The following is a 15,212-nucleotide window of genomic DNA, read 5'->3' as shown; positions in this document are numbered from 1 at the left end:
AAGCCCCTACCTCTGAGCCGGGAGTGGTGGGAGGGATGGTGGCGCAGAAGCCCCTTCCTCTGGGCCAGGAGCAATGGGACAGAAGGTGGCCCAAAGGCCCTTTCCTCTGGGTTGGGAGCAGCGGGAGGGATGGTGGCCTGGAAGCCCCTTCCTCTGGGCCCAGAGCAGTGGGACAGAAGGTGGCCCAAAAGCCCTTTCCTCTGGGCTGGGAGCAGCAGGAGGGATGGTGGCCGGGAAACCCCTTACTCTGGACCAGGAGCAGTGGGATGGCGGCTCAGAAGCCCCTACCTCTGGGCCGGGAGCAGTGGGACTCAGTACCATGGTCTGGTGGTCCAGTGTCCTCTGCGTCTTTGTAGTGTTGAACCAGGTGGCTGTACAGAGGAGCGGGGGGTGGGGGGATCCAGTAGATTGTTGCCGGGGCACGGGCTGATTCGGCGTCTTCCATGTGACTCGGGACCTCGGTAGGGTGTTCGCAGACCTGCGTGTCTGCAGTGGGCTGATTTGGCGTCTTCCGCGTGACTCCACTTTCTTATTTTAAATTCTAACTGTCATTCCCTAAATGTTCAATTCTGTCATCTAAGAACTGATTTTTACTAAGATCTGCAAGGTCATATTGTTGACTATCTTATGAACACTGACTGTTTTTGTTTGCATCTTTGTTCTTTTGCGGATGTTTTCTTAGATCTCTCCCTGGTGCCACAGCAGCAGAGTGTGCCTCAAATCTGAAGAAAATCTACACGGTGGAAACAGTGCAGGTAAGTTCCAGAAAGGGGAACAGGGGCTGAGACAGCTTACATTGGCCACTTAGTTGTTCTCTACTTTGAGAACTGGCAGCCCTTGCCGGGGGCTCTGCTCTGAATCTGGTTCTTAGGTCCATTTTGGTACAGCTGCCCTTGCTTGGCCAAGTACAAACTCAGGTACCCTTCTCCTGTCTTGGCACTTGCTAAGACTTTATTACCTAAGCTTTCTACAGATCCACACAAGAAGTGGGCCTGATTAAGAATGAATATTGTGAAGACATTCATGCATGTCTCTGTTCCAACTCCAGCTCTGCCACCTACTTCTGCACCTCTTTTCCCCATTTGTACAAGGCAGGGGCACCCATGTGCAGGGACACTGATGGTTTAGGGGACACATAGGAAGAGCAGGTAGTGTTGAACATGAAAATGCTTCAGTTTCCAATACCACTACCCTAAATTAGGCATTTATTAACCTTTTTAATTTCTATAGAATTGGTATGGTAATGTCACCTACCTCCATGGTTACTGCAAGGATTGAATGACATAGTGTTTACACTGTGCATGGCAGAACACCTGACAGGTGCTTAGCATGATTCTGTAACTTCTTTCTTTATCCAATTCTGAGGATGAACATTTTCAAAAAACAAATTTGTTTAGCTGATCTTCTTTCTAGTTTCCCCACAAGCAGATCCCATCAAATTTCTCTCCTCTTCTGGTGTCACATGCTCCTGCAGATATAATGAGGCTTTTGACAAAAGCAGCTTCAGAGTTGCTCTGCCTTCACATCCTGGATTTCCTAGAAGGCATAGATCATAAGTAATTTTCCTTTCATGCTGCTAAATCTTACAATGTCTTAGAAATTCCAGTAGATTATTATCTGGATTATGTCCTTTAGGCAGGTTCTTCCTTACACAAATAGCACATAGATGCATTTTTAAAATCCTAGTGCCAATATGTAGTTTAAAAATCATACTTTTGTAGCTTCACAACCCCAGGGTTCTGATTGTAAGGTGCTATGCACAGCTACTGAGGGCAGTGAGCTAGTGTAAAACACATCCTGACCACAGGCCATTTCCTATCTAGTTGGGAAAATGACATAAGGATGTGGAAAGCAAAATAACAGGGCCTCTGCAAAGAACCATTCAGTGCCAAGTGTGGGCAGTGTCACAGAGCAGCATGTGGACTGGTGTCAAGAGAAATGAATGCCCTCCTAGTCTGGGAAAGGCTTTCTCTGGCTTCTCCCTCTCCGTGAATTTACAGACCTTGTTGCCTCTTCCCAGCAACCATTTTATAGACCTCAGAGGCCTTAATTTTAAGGTCTGTCCTCATGTGGAAGCTGTTTGATCTTGTCAGTCTTTTATGGACTCATTAGGCTTTTTCTTCTCTTCTGACAATTAGATCCTAAGAGCAGGGTATGGAATCCAGATAGACATTGGCAAGTCAGATAAAGTATTGGCTCATTTTTCCTGACCTTGCATGATAACATAAAGCATATGGTTGGGGTTTGGATCCACCAGCATGTTAAGATCTTTAGGGAACAATTTAAATTCCCCAGGCTGGCACATGTAGGAAATACTTTCCTTAAAACTGTACTTTAGGGGCAAGGCTGTACCTCAGTGACAGAGCCCTTACCTAACATGTGTGAGGCCCTGGTTTCAGTCCCCGGGTTCAGTCCCCAGGCCCCAAACAAAACAAAACAAGACAAAAACACAAAAACAAAAACTATACTTTACTGGGATGCAATTTGTATACACAGTAGATGCATATTTCTCAAGTGCAAATTTAGACAGAAAGATATATACATGTAGCCATCACCTAGATCAAGATTAAAAACAATCATGCCAAAAATTTTCTTTGCACCTCACTTCCTATCAGTTCCCTTCCTCCAGGTGCAGCCACTGTTCCGATTCCTACAGCATGCATTCCTTTTGTTTGCTATTGAACTTCAGATAAATGGAATCACATAATATTATATTCTTTTGTATCTTTTCTCTTTCACCCAATACATTCTGAAGGATTAAATGAATGAAAAATAAATAAATGAAACACTTTTCCTGGATCATAACAGATAGGTCACATAAAGATCCACTCACCTGTGGGCTGTGCATTTTCAGTGGGGACAAAATTTGGCTCTCAGGAGGTTAGTAAGCAAATCTTACTGTTTTATGTAGAAAGCAGAGACATATATGCAGTCTGTAGCTGAGTACACAATCTCTTGTGGTTCTAAAATTTCCTTAGTAGTGATTAGGCAAAAAGAGCAGCTGCAGGGGGAAAGGTGACAAGGAAAAAAGGCTGAGAAACACTGCTGTAAATGACCAGGAAGTTCCTTCTGGGGACCAATGTCTTTGTTTACTCCAGCCTCCTCATCTGTAAATCTGAGATAATAATCATGCTTACTCCATAAGGTTGGGTGAGGGTTAAATGAGATGGTAGATAGTTCCCTGTAAGGTTTGGCCCTTGGTAAGGCCTCACATGTTTGCCCTCATATGTTCTTACTGGACTCTGCTCCTTTGCTCCAGCAGCTGACTGATGAGGGTGTGGGCTAGTGTGTCTGGTGGTCACGCTGCATGCATTTATATTCTCTATCTGGCACTTAGTAGCTTGCACAAGTTATTTAACCCAAGTCTCCATTCACTAATCTATAAAATGGGAAGAATCATAATAGAGATTTTTATTATGCTATAGTGGGAACGAAATGGTACATTGAAGTAAAAAAACACACATTAAGTGCCTAGTAATAACAATAATCTCATCTGCCATCATTTTCTCTTTCTGTTGTGGCATCTTTTCATACTTTCCTCAGTCATGTTTTACATAGGGAAACTATATACTACTGGTTCTAGGTTATTTCTATGGGGGGTTTTTTTGGTACCGGGGATCGAACTCGGGACCTTGCTCTTGCAAGGCAGGTGCCGGAACCACTGAGCTAAATCCCCGGCCCTATTTCTATGTATTTTAAGCAGTTTTGCCCTGGATGACACCACTGCTAATACCTCTATTTATAAAAACATTTAACTTATTCATAACTTTTGGGAGTTCAGCCTGTGATTGTCTTTAACATCTCAGGAATGGTCCTCAGTGCTTAAGAACTAGCTGGTGTGCTTACTTGAAAGTCATCTGAGGACACACTTGTCCCAGCTGTCTTTTTGTTCTGTGATTGTATGTTGATGCTTTGTCACTGTCAGCACTGAAAACCTACCTCCCAGCTCCTGTTTATGTTTTTCCCATATAAGGTTGGGTGAAATGTAAGAATCATGGGTTATTAGGGAGGGTTCTACATTAAGACATAATGTATCTATTATACTCTGAGGCCCTTCTGCAGATCCCAGTCAGTGAGGGGTAGGGGAGAAATCATTATTCCTGAGTATTAGCTGGGCAGCCTGAAGATAGTAGGTAAGTGGCCCAAATATCTAGTGGAAACAGCTCGTCACACTGTGCCTACAGGGCTAGAACTTCCTCCACTTTGGTTCCGTTCTCTTTCTTTTACCCCTGTGACTTAGTGCAGGAGGCCAGACCTCCAGAGGACCCGGTGACCCCTACTGAGGACACTCTCGTTGCAGCCAGCAGTAATTCTAACTCTGCCTCGAGTTAGAGTTATTTCCCACTTTCTCGTCTTTCACGGAGATTTCTTTTTTCGTTTAGCTGTGTTTTCCAGACACGCTTGTTGATTCCTTCCAGTCTTTTGAACATGTACACATTGCACATTTTCCTGTCACTGCATCCTCTGGGGGTACAGCACAGAAGAGAACATGACTTCTGAACATGCCCAGGGATTGCTGTGGGAAAATGTGGAGCTACCTGCCAGCTGTGATTTGCACAGGAGGGTCCCTCATGCCCAGGACCTTTCCATTTTACCTGCCACAAGACTAAAAATTTCACCCCTGAAAATGCATTCCTGTATAGCATTCTGACTCAGGCCTTGGCAATTTGTGTTATCAATGTCAAGATTTGCCATACTTGTCCACTTATACTGTGCTGTACCAGTTATATCCCAGAAACTAAAGTTTCACTTAAATTTACACAACAGATACTTCATATTTTTTATAAACAGAATTTCAGTATCATTCCTTATAGCCAGAAAGTCTTCATAAATGGTACATATAATTTGTTAAAATGAAGAGAATAAAGTCACCTTGTGTACTGCCAGTGACACCAAGACTTCTGTTGTCAGCAGGTCAGGCTGCCTGATTATGGAGTTGTGGTGCTATGGGTCATTAAGTTAGAGAAGCAGATTGATTCTCAGACACTTGAGGAATGAGGCTTGTGCCTTGAGAAGCAGAAGTTTGTAGGTCAGTGTTGATAATGGAGGATGATGGAAAGATTGATTCAATGTGCTTCCTGCCTTGGACACAGCAGTCCAGCCCATGGCAGTGGCATCTTGTCATAAAAGGACCTGGAGGGGACCTCTGGGGTAAAGGAAGGAACAGGGAAAAGTGACTGGCACTAAAAAGAGGGGCAGAGATAGAAAGAGGGAGAAAAAGAGAGACAAACCTGATTACAAATTTAACATCCAGTATAACAGGATTCTTTATCCATGTTTAATTTATTCATTGTACACATAATAGGATTAGCATCTGTGGTCACAACCCAGTTATACAGAAATAGAAGTGACTTCAGGTTCCCCATATTCCTGTAAGTTTGCTCTCTGCCGCAGAGGCTATTGTGTGTATTGAGGTGAGGGAGGACTTAATCTTGCACATTTTAAGTAATTTAGTTTCTTCAAATGTAAGATGTCATTTCTTCCAAGGTGAGTCTCTGAGGCAGAGTGTTTGCCCTCTTGCTCTTCTCCACATGAACTGGCAGGTTCAGAGTTGCACCTGATCCAAGTGACTGTTGACCTTGCACTGGCCACCTTCAACCATGCTTTGGCCTCAGGCTGGAAGGCCTCTGCTGTGTACACCCCCATCCAGACCTCAGGCCTTTCTAGCAATTTCATGCTCCAAGGTGAGGATATAGGCAATGTTGCTGCCTTCCCCATACCCCACCAGAATGAGAGGAACTGCACGGCTTGGCAGCCTCCCACTCCTCCAAACATAACCCACCTCCCCAGCTCTTCTCTGACCTGCCTCATGGCTCACACTGCAAGAATGAGCTATAGGAGTCGTGTGGCCTCTGTGCTGTACTTCAGAATCAGGGTATGCTCTGTTCTACTGTATGTTTCCTTGTGCTCTCTGGGGAAGACCTGTCACCCACCCTGTCAAATTTGAACCTCGAGCTCCTCTCCAAACTTGTAACTGCCCAACTCAGAGTAAGTCATTTTCTTGGAATTCAAAGCAAAACCCATTTTTCTCTGAACTGCCTAGCTCTTGCATATCAGAAGCTCTTTGCTTCCAATCTTTGTGTCTGTTGTGAATTAAAAACATCCAACAAGCCTTAAGTTCTCCTCTCTGTTCTGATCTCTATCTGCCCTCCAGGAATATCATTGATTCAGCTGGAGGGAAACCCTGGCAAGTGGAAATACCTAATGAGCACACATATTTGTTTAGGAGTTTGCAAATACCCTCCTCTATACATGCTACAACCCTTAGAAGAAAATGTGGACTTTTTTTTTCTTTAGACGATTCCAGTGGGAAATTGAGGAGGGTCGCTAATTTTCCTAGTAATGAATGATTATCTCTTTGGCAGAAGATTATCAGATGGGACATAATTGCTGTAATCTGAACTAGAAAATTGGGAGTGTATCAAGTGGTCACCATATTTAATGAGTCTGACCACACTTCCCTTGCTTTCATAGGCCTTCCGCATTCTTTCACTTTACATTGAGTCATTAAATCATACACCAACATAGCTTTATGGTACTCCCTATACAGAGGAGGCAACTTGGGTTTTAAGAGCTTTGTGTTTCCAATGAAGGTTATCCTAAAAATCCACTGGGCAAGCATCTATCCTGCCTCTCTTAGAGCACTGGAGTGTAGAGCACCAGAATGATGTTGGAGAACTTACACGGCCATCACTCCCCTGGTCAGTTCAGTTCCCCAAGAACGCATCACAGTGCACACAGCTGGTATCCAACATCAACTAAGCAAATGATGCCCAACTTTTATACTTCTCCTCATGCTCGGGTGATCATTAAGACATTGAAAAAAGGATTTAGCCATAATCCATAAACATTGTGCCTGGTTTTATTTTTACTGCAGTTGTTTTTCAGGCTGAATAGAATTAATTTTAAGCTTACTGACTTTTGAAATCTCATAGCAAGTTTAATCCCTAGAAAGATATAAGTGTTTCAATTATTTTTCTTTGGGCAGTACTGGGGATTGAACCCAGGGCCTTTGCACTGAGCTACATTTCTAGCCCTGTTTTATTTTGAGACAGAGTCTCAATTGCTAAGTTGCCCAGGGTGCTCTTGAACTTGTGATCCTCCTCCTACAGCCTCCCAGAGCGCTAGGATTACAGGTGTGCCCACCACACCTGGCTGGTGTTCAGTTTTTTAAATATGTGTTACAGATAATGTAATTATGAATTCTCAGAATTCTACTGTAGTGACCCTTTCTCTTCCTCAGTGGAAAAAGAGGGCTCTGGGAACCCAGTAATGTCTGGTTCTGTCCTCCAGCTACTTCAATGTCAGACATACCTAACAAATATTCTGCTTATTAGATGAGCTTTGCAAAAGGGAGATAGATTAATTCAGTGCCCTGTACTTTTGAATGAGACCGTCTCAGATGTCACCAGATGTTTCACTCCCATTTGTTCACACACAAATGTACAAATTGGTACTTTAATAAATATGCTCAGGCAGAGTCAAGTCTCTTACTCTCTCTGGTTGGGCTACAATTGCTTCTGATCAGATCTGCCCAGATAAACAGTATAGGTATCTATATTTGATTTTGTTTTCAAGAGAAGCTTCCAAGGTTACAGCCTTAGCAAGGTCCTTAGGGTTGTCCTGAACTTTGCAAAGAGAGAAACATTTATTGTAACATTCTCAAGGTAATTGAAAGTGGAGGTGAAAAGGCAGGAATGTGAGAGCAGAGCTTTGGTTTGGGATGCTGTTTAGATTCAAAATTTGGCAACACAAAGTCCTCTTGGATTTCCTTTAGGCAGGGATTTTCATTTAGCATCAATTTGTCCTTAAATTCAGCAGAGGTCATTGCCACATTGGTGTCTCAGACTGGAGTGAAGATGGTCACCAAACTCCATGCAGTTAAGGACATCTGACTGGGAGGAAAACATTTTCAACAAGTATCTAGGCTTCCTAGAGTGGAGGAGGATACTTCTAACACATACAGTAGAATCATGAAAGAAAACAGCTTAGTGGTTAAGAAAATAGGAGTTTTAGAATTAGAGTACCTGGGTTCAAATTCCAGCTGTATCTGTTCACTCACCCTACAGATGGAACCTGACATATTGGAGTTATTTTATTATTTCCACTAGCAGCACAGCATTTATAGGATAAGTGCCTGCATAAGGACAGACATCGGAGGATCCAGTCTTACTGCCAGACACCTTTCAGCTGTTCCTATGTTAGCACCCTTTTAGCAGAAAGAATATGAGGTGGGGTCTCAATTGTTAACCTACCACCATGGGCTTTTTTTCCTTCAATTGTCTTTTCGTTCATTTTCACACCTTTGCAGTTAATTCAGCTTTATTGTATTTCTACACAAAACAAGCTTGAATAACCCACTAGGATTATCATGTAGCATAGAGACAATTCCTTTCTACCCTTGCCACTCAATTCATGAAGCCCTGGGAGTCACTTCTGTAATTACTCTGTTACTGTTTCATCAGACCTCCTAGGAGACCCACCTTACCACACAGAATATTTCTCATTTGCACATAATTCTATGTATAGAATTCATACTATAGTAATTCTGTGACCTAGTCCTAACAGACTGGGGAGCATTTTTTTTTTTTTTGTACTGAAGATCAAACTCAGGACCTCCCGCTTGCCAGGCAGGCTCTGTGCCGCTGAGCTAAATCCCCAACCCTCGGGAGCATTTTCTTCTTCATAGCCTCAGTCTTTGTCGTAATCCCAGTGGTCCTACTAAACAGTGATTTTTGGTAGCCTCTGTATCCCAATTTCCTTATCTATGAAATAAGGCAATAATCCTCAGGAGGTTGTTATTAGAATAAATTACATTAACATATAAAACTAACAGACCAGACCTGACACACACAACAGGTCAGTAACTGTTACTTGGTTTTGCCATCACTATTACTGTCTCTATTGTTATTACTTTATTTTATATAATTCACTTCTGCTTATAGTCACGCTGTGTCATAGTGAATTCAGGTTACTCTAACACAGCACCACAGACCAGGGGGCTTAAGCAGCAAACCTGCATTTCTTATAGTTCTGGAGGCTGGAAGTCCAGATCGGGTTGCCAGCCTAGTCAGGGTCAGGTGAGGACCCTCCTCCTGATCTACAGGCAGCTGGGAGCGACTTGGTAGAGAGCTGGCAATCTTCCTCTCGTAAGGACACGGCCCCTCCTGAGAGCTCCTGTCCCAGTTACCTCCTAAGAGTACTGACGCCATTACCATCCCACTGTGTGTGGGGCTTCAATGTGCAAGTTTTTCAAGGACATAGACATGAAGTCCCTTCACCCTACATCTTGATGCTTCAGTAACTGAGCTGTCCCCAGTGCCCACACCAAGCCACTACAAACTCCTTCCTAGAAAAGTGTGTTATAAGGAAGTACAACTGTACAGTACTCAGGCTTCAGTAGATACCATTGACCTGTCAGAAAAACCATTGGTTAGCAAGATCCTCTCCAGTTTGAGGACAATGTTAATTTATTTACAACAGAATATCATTGACAATGAAGTTGTCACTGAACTGTTGAGGATCTTAATGTGTCACAGAACTGTATCAAATATATAATGTAAAACATGTTCCCTCTAATTTTTCAAATCTTCAAAAACATAAAATGTCTGATTTCCATACAAATAAGTTAACTAGATCTACTTAATTAAACATGTGCTAGGAAAAATGCACATACTTTCTTTGTTAATTAATACTTTCTTGTTTTTAAAAATAAATAATATTCTAGGGGCCAGGAATTTAGCTCAGTGGTTCCACCGCCTGCCTCACAAGCGCAAGGTCCTGAGTTCTATCCCTGCTACCAAAAAAATAATAAATAAAAATAAATAGTATTCTAGATATTTGATGTATATGATGTGACATCATGGAATACAGGTAGATAGTAAAATAGTTACTGTGGTGAAGCAGATTAACACATCTGTCATCTCACATGGTTACATTTTTGTGACAAGAGCAGCTATAATCTGATTATTTAACAAAAATCCATAATGCAATGTGATTTTCCAAATTTTAGTCCAGGCATTGTACTTCATCTTTCCAGGTTTGTTTGTTTTGTTTTGTTTTTTGGTTTGGGGATTGAACCAGAGTCTTTGCACTGAGCTATGTCTCCAGCCCCTTTTTATTATTTATTTTGGGATAGGTCTTGCTAAGTCTCTAAGCTGCCCAAGCTGGGCTCAAACTTGCAATCCACGTACCTCACCCTCCCAGAGTGCAGGGATTATAGGTTCATGCCACCACACCCAGCGTTTTACAGTTTTATGTGTACACATATTGAATAAGAATATATGCTTAATAACCATAGCTCTCTAAAAGAAGATAGAACTTGGTTGTCCCACCATCAGTAAGGAACATTCTATAATGTTATATTTTCTAGCAGAAAGTTAGAAGAAATACTGAGAAAAATATATTTTGGATGGATAGAACTTAATGAGAATCAAATTTTTCTTTAATAAATTTATGTTATCTACTGGTATAGTAAATAAGTATCAAGTATATTAAATGAAATGTTTTTCCTTTAAAGATATTCTGGAGTGTGTACAATAATATCCCTCCTGTGACTAGCCTGCCTTTGAGATGTAGTTACCATTTAATGAGAGGAGAGAGGCGACCACTTTGGTAAGTGTCTGACGGGTAACGTGAGGTAAAGATGGGAGGGACAAGGTTGTGAACCTCACCAGAGATCTTTTCACTTGTAGATCTTTTCACTTGTAGATATCTCTCTGTGAACCCACAGCGTATCTGCCATAATTGCCAGGGGCTGAGGCCTACACGAAGGTGTCCTTCCTCTTTGATAGCTTGATGTGGTGTAGTGTAGTGGTGATGGCACTGGACAGTAAGTTGCCCAGGCTGGAGTCTAAATATTAGTAATCTTTTTTGCGGGGGGGGCGGGTACCGGAGATCGAACTTGGGACCTTGCACTTGTGAGGCAGGTGCTGGAACCACTGAGCTACATCCCTGGCCCCTAAATTAGTCATCTTTATATCACATCCTTCAACCTTTCTGAGTCATTTACTCTAATAAAATGGAAGTACAGGGCCGGGGATGTAGCTCAGTGGCACCACGCCTGCCTGGTGAGGGTAAGGTCCTGAGTTTATCAACCCCCATACTGGAAAAAATAAAATAAAAAAAAAATAAAATGGAAGTGTATCTCATCTCATTTAATACTAAGTGACAGAAACCAAAAGTGAGCAAAGACCAGAATATTTTGGAGCCCATAACGGAAATCCGCTGAGGCTGATGACCCGCACATCTGGGTGGCAGATGTTATCAGGACTCTGACACCCTCCTCCTTCCTCTGTGCTGGCTAAATTTTTAGGCAGGTTCTCCCATTTGTGGTGGCCAGTGGCCGTCATAGGCTCCAGTCTCACACCCTTGGAGTTTCCAGTGTCACCATTCACCAGCCACAATAAAATCTCAGGGCCGGCTGTCATGGGCTGATTGTCATGGGCTGACTGTGGGTCACCATTCCACCCCAGCCAATCATGAAGACTAGGAAGAGCAGGATTCTGTTAGGAAAACCTGCATCATAGTTTGACTTTAAAGCTAGGATGTGGACTCAACACTCATCTTTATTTGAGTGGGTCTCACATACAAGCAGAAGGCAACTGGCTCCCTAAAGGGAAGCTCAGGTGCTTAGGAGCAGATATGAAGCAGGGAAACAGACCAGCTGTCCACCACAGGGACGCTGGTTAATAGAGATGGTGTCATGAACATGATTTGAAATGTAAAAGTCTTCACACCCAAGAAGCAGTTACGTTGTCTATCTCCAGAAAGTGCAGTGAGCCTCTGCACACCATCTGTTTGAGAATAAGGACCTTATGTCCTGACCTGTCACCCTCCCTGCCCTCATCACTGTTTTCTTCTATCCCCATCTCTATCCTCTTCCTTTTTCTTTCATCTGCTTCTGTTTCTAGTCAGAGGATGGGGTGAGGGGAATTACTGAAAAATGCCTGGTTGTTTTTGTTTTCAAGGTTATTTATTATTAAGCTAACTGTATGTGGAAAGGCTTAATCTAAGTGTATCCAGAACTAGTTAGTCATTGAGTATAACTTTAAACATTGGTCTTTGATACAGGGAAGAGGAGAGTAATGCAAAGGGTGGCGTATGGAAGATGAAAGTTCCCAAGGACAGCACGGTAGGTTTGTTCTGACCGGGGTTTCCCATAACTGGCTGGCTCTGGGGTTGCTGTTAACTGTATGCCCTTAGCATTTTGGATTTTTCAGAGAGCCTGCCAAGAAGCCTCCCACCAGGCCTGGGGTAACAAATTCACTTCTGACCTTGGTGATAATTTTGCCTTACACTGTCACCTTGAAAATGTAGTATTGTGCTTCTCCGTAGAAACGGCATCATAGTGTCACTGTATTATGTAATCTGCAAGGGTCGAATGCCTATATGAAGTGGGATCAAAGAATACAATGTGTTGAAATTTTTGAAAATTTCTTACAGTATAAGTCACATTGCCAATAATCCCCCTCACAACCCACTTCAAACACACCTATCATTCTTGGAACTTTCTGAAGCAGTACTGGAAGTGTCTTTTGGGAGAGTCTTTAGCTATACTGTTTTGGCTGCCTTGATGTCCTGAATTGATTCAAAGTGTTTACCTTTCATGGTCATTTGGACTTTGGGGAAGAACCCGAAGTCTCACAGTGCCAGATCCAGTGAAAAAGGTGAATGAGTACACACCATAATGTGTGTACTTTTACAAGCCCACCTTTCCATTGGATGACAATCAGCAGTAGCATTCACTATAATTTTATCGCATTTGATAAAAACTCTCATGAAAGAGGACCTCCAGAAAAACTTTAGAAAGTGGCAAGAATGATGGAATAAGTCTGTTCAAAATGAGTATTGTCAGGGGGATTATTGGCAATGTATCTTTTACTGTAATAATTTTTAAAAATTTAAACAGTCACCATATTTTTTGATCACCCCTTGTAAACTTTACAGAAAAGCTGATTGTCTTTATGGCAGCCCTTTCTTCACCGGCCATAACTAACATGTGGAAGTTGGTTTTCCATGGAGGGAAGCAGGGTCCTTCCCACTAAAAGCTCATCCTTCTTTCCCTGGAAAGCAAAAGCACTTCAGAGTGTGACCATGGGAAGGAAAATGGGGAGCCTTGGAGTCTCACGATTCTTTGGCGTTTCAGCAGAGGCTGTACCCACATTTCATAGGAGTGGGATCTAATCCAATAAAGTGACTGAAAATGAAATTGTCAGGGTCTGGGTCTACAAGTCCCCAAGGCTAAAAAAGGAGCTTAATGCACCCCTTTAAATTAAGTAGGCAGGGGACCCCGGAGATTTAGCTCAGTGGTTTCTCTGCCTGCTGCACAAGCGCAAGGACCTGAGTTTGATCCCAGGTACCAAAAAAAAAAAAAAATTAAGTAGGCAGGTTTGCTGACTGTCACCTCGGAAAAAGAATTTTCAAGACGCATCAGTAAAAGAGGCTTGAGGAGGATTTAATAGAGTAGATAGAGGAGGCACTAGAGAGCAGAGTGCAGGTGCTCAAAGAATAAGCCAAGATACAGTTGGGAACTGGGTCTTTTATGTGTTTTGAGAGGTGAAAATCTGCAGAATGCAATAATGTATAGTTTCAGTATTAGATTTAGGCTTAGAGGGTGGGAGAGGAGAGCCCACCTAGTGAGCTATTCCTGTGGGAAATGCCAAAAGGGTGGTCCCTTCATGGGTGAAAGAGGACCTTTTACAAGTAAAAGGGAACAGCCAGGTCCGTTTGCAGCTGAAAGGGAGTTGCTCAGGTTTGCTGTTTCTAGGGAGAAAGAAAAAAGTAAATAAACCAGGCTTGTATTTTGAAGTTGCAGGTGTTTTTTAAAGTACAATTTTAAAATTTTTGATTTCTTGGTCTCCTTCTTGCCTAACTTTATTTCTGCTACCCTACCTCAAAATGAGCATTAAAATCACCTATGTTAAGACAACCTACAATGTGGGAAAAAAATTTTAGCAGCTGTAACTCAGACAAAGGGCTACTATCTGGAATATATAAAGAACTGAAAAAAATCAGACCCCTCAAATTCAAAGACCCAATTCAAAAATGGGCATCCAAAATGAACAGACATTTCTCAGACAAAGAAGTAAAAGCAAATAAACATGTGAAAAAATGTTCAACATCACTGGTCATTCAAGAGATGCAGATGAAAACAACACTGAGATTCCACCTCACCCCAGAAAGAGTGGCTGCTATCAAGAAATCAACCAATAACAAATGCTGGCAGGGGTGTGGAGAGAAAGGAACCCTTCTCCATTGTTGGTGGGAGTGCAGACTGGTGCAACCACTATGGAAATCAGTGTGGAGATACCTCAAAGAACTAGGACTAGAGGTCCCATTTGACCCAGCTATTCCCCTGCTGGGGATCTTCCCCATAGAATTAAAAGAATCATACCACAGAGATATATGTGTACCCATGTTTATTGAGGCACAGTTTGTAATAGCTAAAGCTTGGAAACAGCCCAAGTGCCCATCAACTGGAAACTGGATAAAGAAGATGTGGGGTTTTTTTTATAAAATGGAGTACTACTCAGCCATAAAGAATAAGAAACTAGAGTCATTTATAGCTAAATGGATGCATATTGAGGCCATACTCTTAAGTGAAATAAATAAGACACACGTGTAAATACCGAATAGTTTCTCTAGTGTGAGAAACTGAGAGTGTAAATAAGGACTAAAAGGATTAATAACTAATAATTGATACTTTGAAATAGGAAAAGGTCCAAAGGGGTAGGGGTGGTGGGAAGGGAAGGGGAAAGGAAAGAATGGAAAGGAAAAATTATGAGAAAAGAAAAAAAAAAAGGAAAACAAGTATGTAGATAGGGAAGGGTGGAGGGGTGAAGGGTGCACAGGTAATGGGGAAAAAATAAGAACCAAGATACATCATGTACAGGTACAAGCACCCAAAGATAAATGTAAATGTATTGTATACCTAAAATGTACCAGTAAAAGAATTTAAGAAAAAAAATCACCTATGTTAAGCTCTGCCAGACCACAAAGCTTTGTTGAAAATGGATGAAAGGGCAAATGCTACCCAGCCTCACATTTTTTTTTTTGGCTTTTTTTTTATATGGATATGCTCAAAGATTGAAATGTCTCCAAGAACCCATATGCTTGGGCTAGGAGTCATTTCCATGTAAGCATACACCTGAAAATATGACCAGATTTACTTGCCAAGGGTATAACTATTACTCAAGATGTGTAGCTCCAGG

General features: G+C 42.1%; 1 protein-coding gene across 12 annotated transcripts in view; it reads left to right on the top strand.

Moving 5' to 3' along the window:
* Eif4e3 (eukaryotic translation initiation factor 4E family member 3) overlaps positions 1-15,212 on the top strand; it is a 259,816-nt gene that overhangs the window by 50,369 nt on the left and 194,235 nt on the right. For all 12 annotated transcript variants that reach the window (XR_015439140.1, XR_015439143.1, XR_015439142.1 and 9 more), the window contains 3 exons: positions 683-755; positions 10,520-10,614; positions 12,073-12,133. Coding sequence is in view for 8 of the 12 variants with exons in the window: in XM_021266039.2 (XP_021121698.2) it covers positions 683-755; positions 10,520-10,614; positions 12,073-12,133 (229 nt within the window). In the remaining 4 variants the exon portion in view is untranslated. The remainder of the gene's footprint in view (positions 1-682; positions 756-10,519; positions 10,615-12,072; positions 12,134-15,212) is intronic.

This window comes from Heterocephalus glaber, unplaced genomic scaffold, assembly GCF_053883595.1.
Source record: "Heterocephalus glaber isolate CG9 unplaced genomic scaffold, H.glaber_assembly_v1.0 deba00001472, whole genome shotgun sequence".
NCBI classification, from domain to species: domain Eukaryota; kingdom Metazoa; phylum Chordata; class Mammalia; order Rodentia; family Bathyergidae; genus Heterocephalus; species Heterocephalus glaber.
Note: the sequence above shows the minus strand (reverse complement) of the source record. Positions and strands in the feature narration are given on the sequence as shown.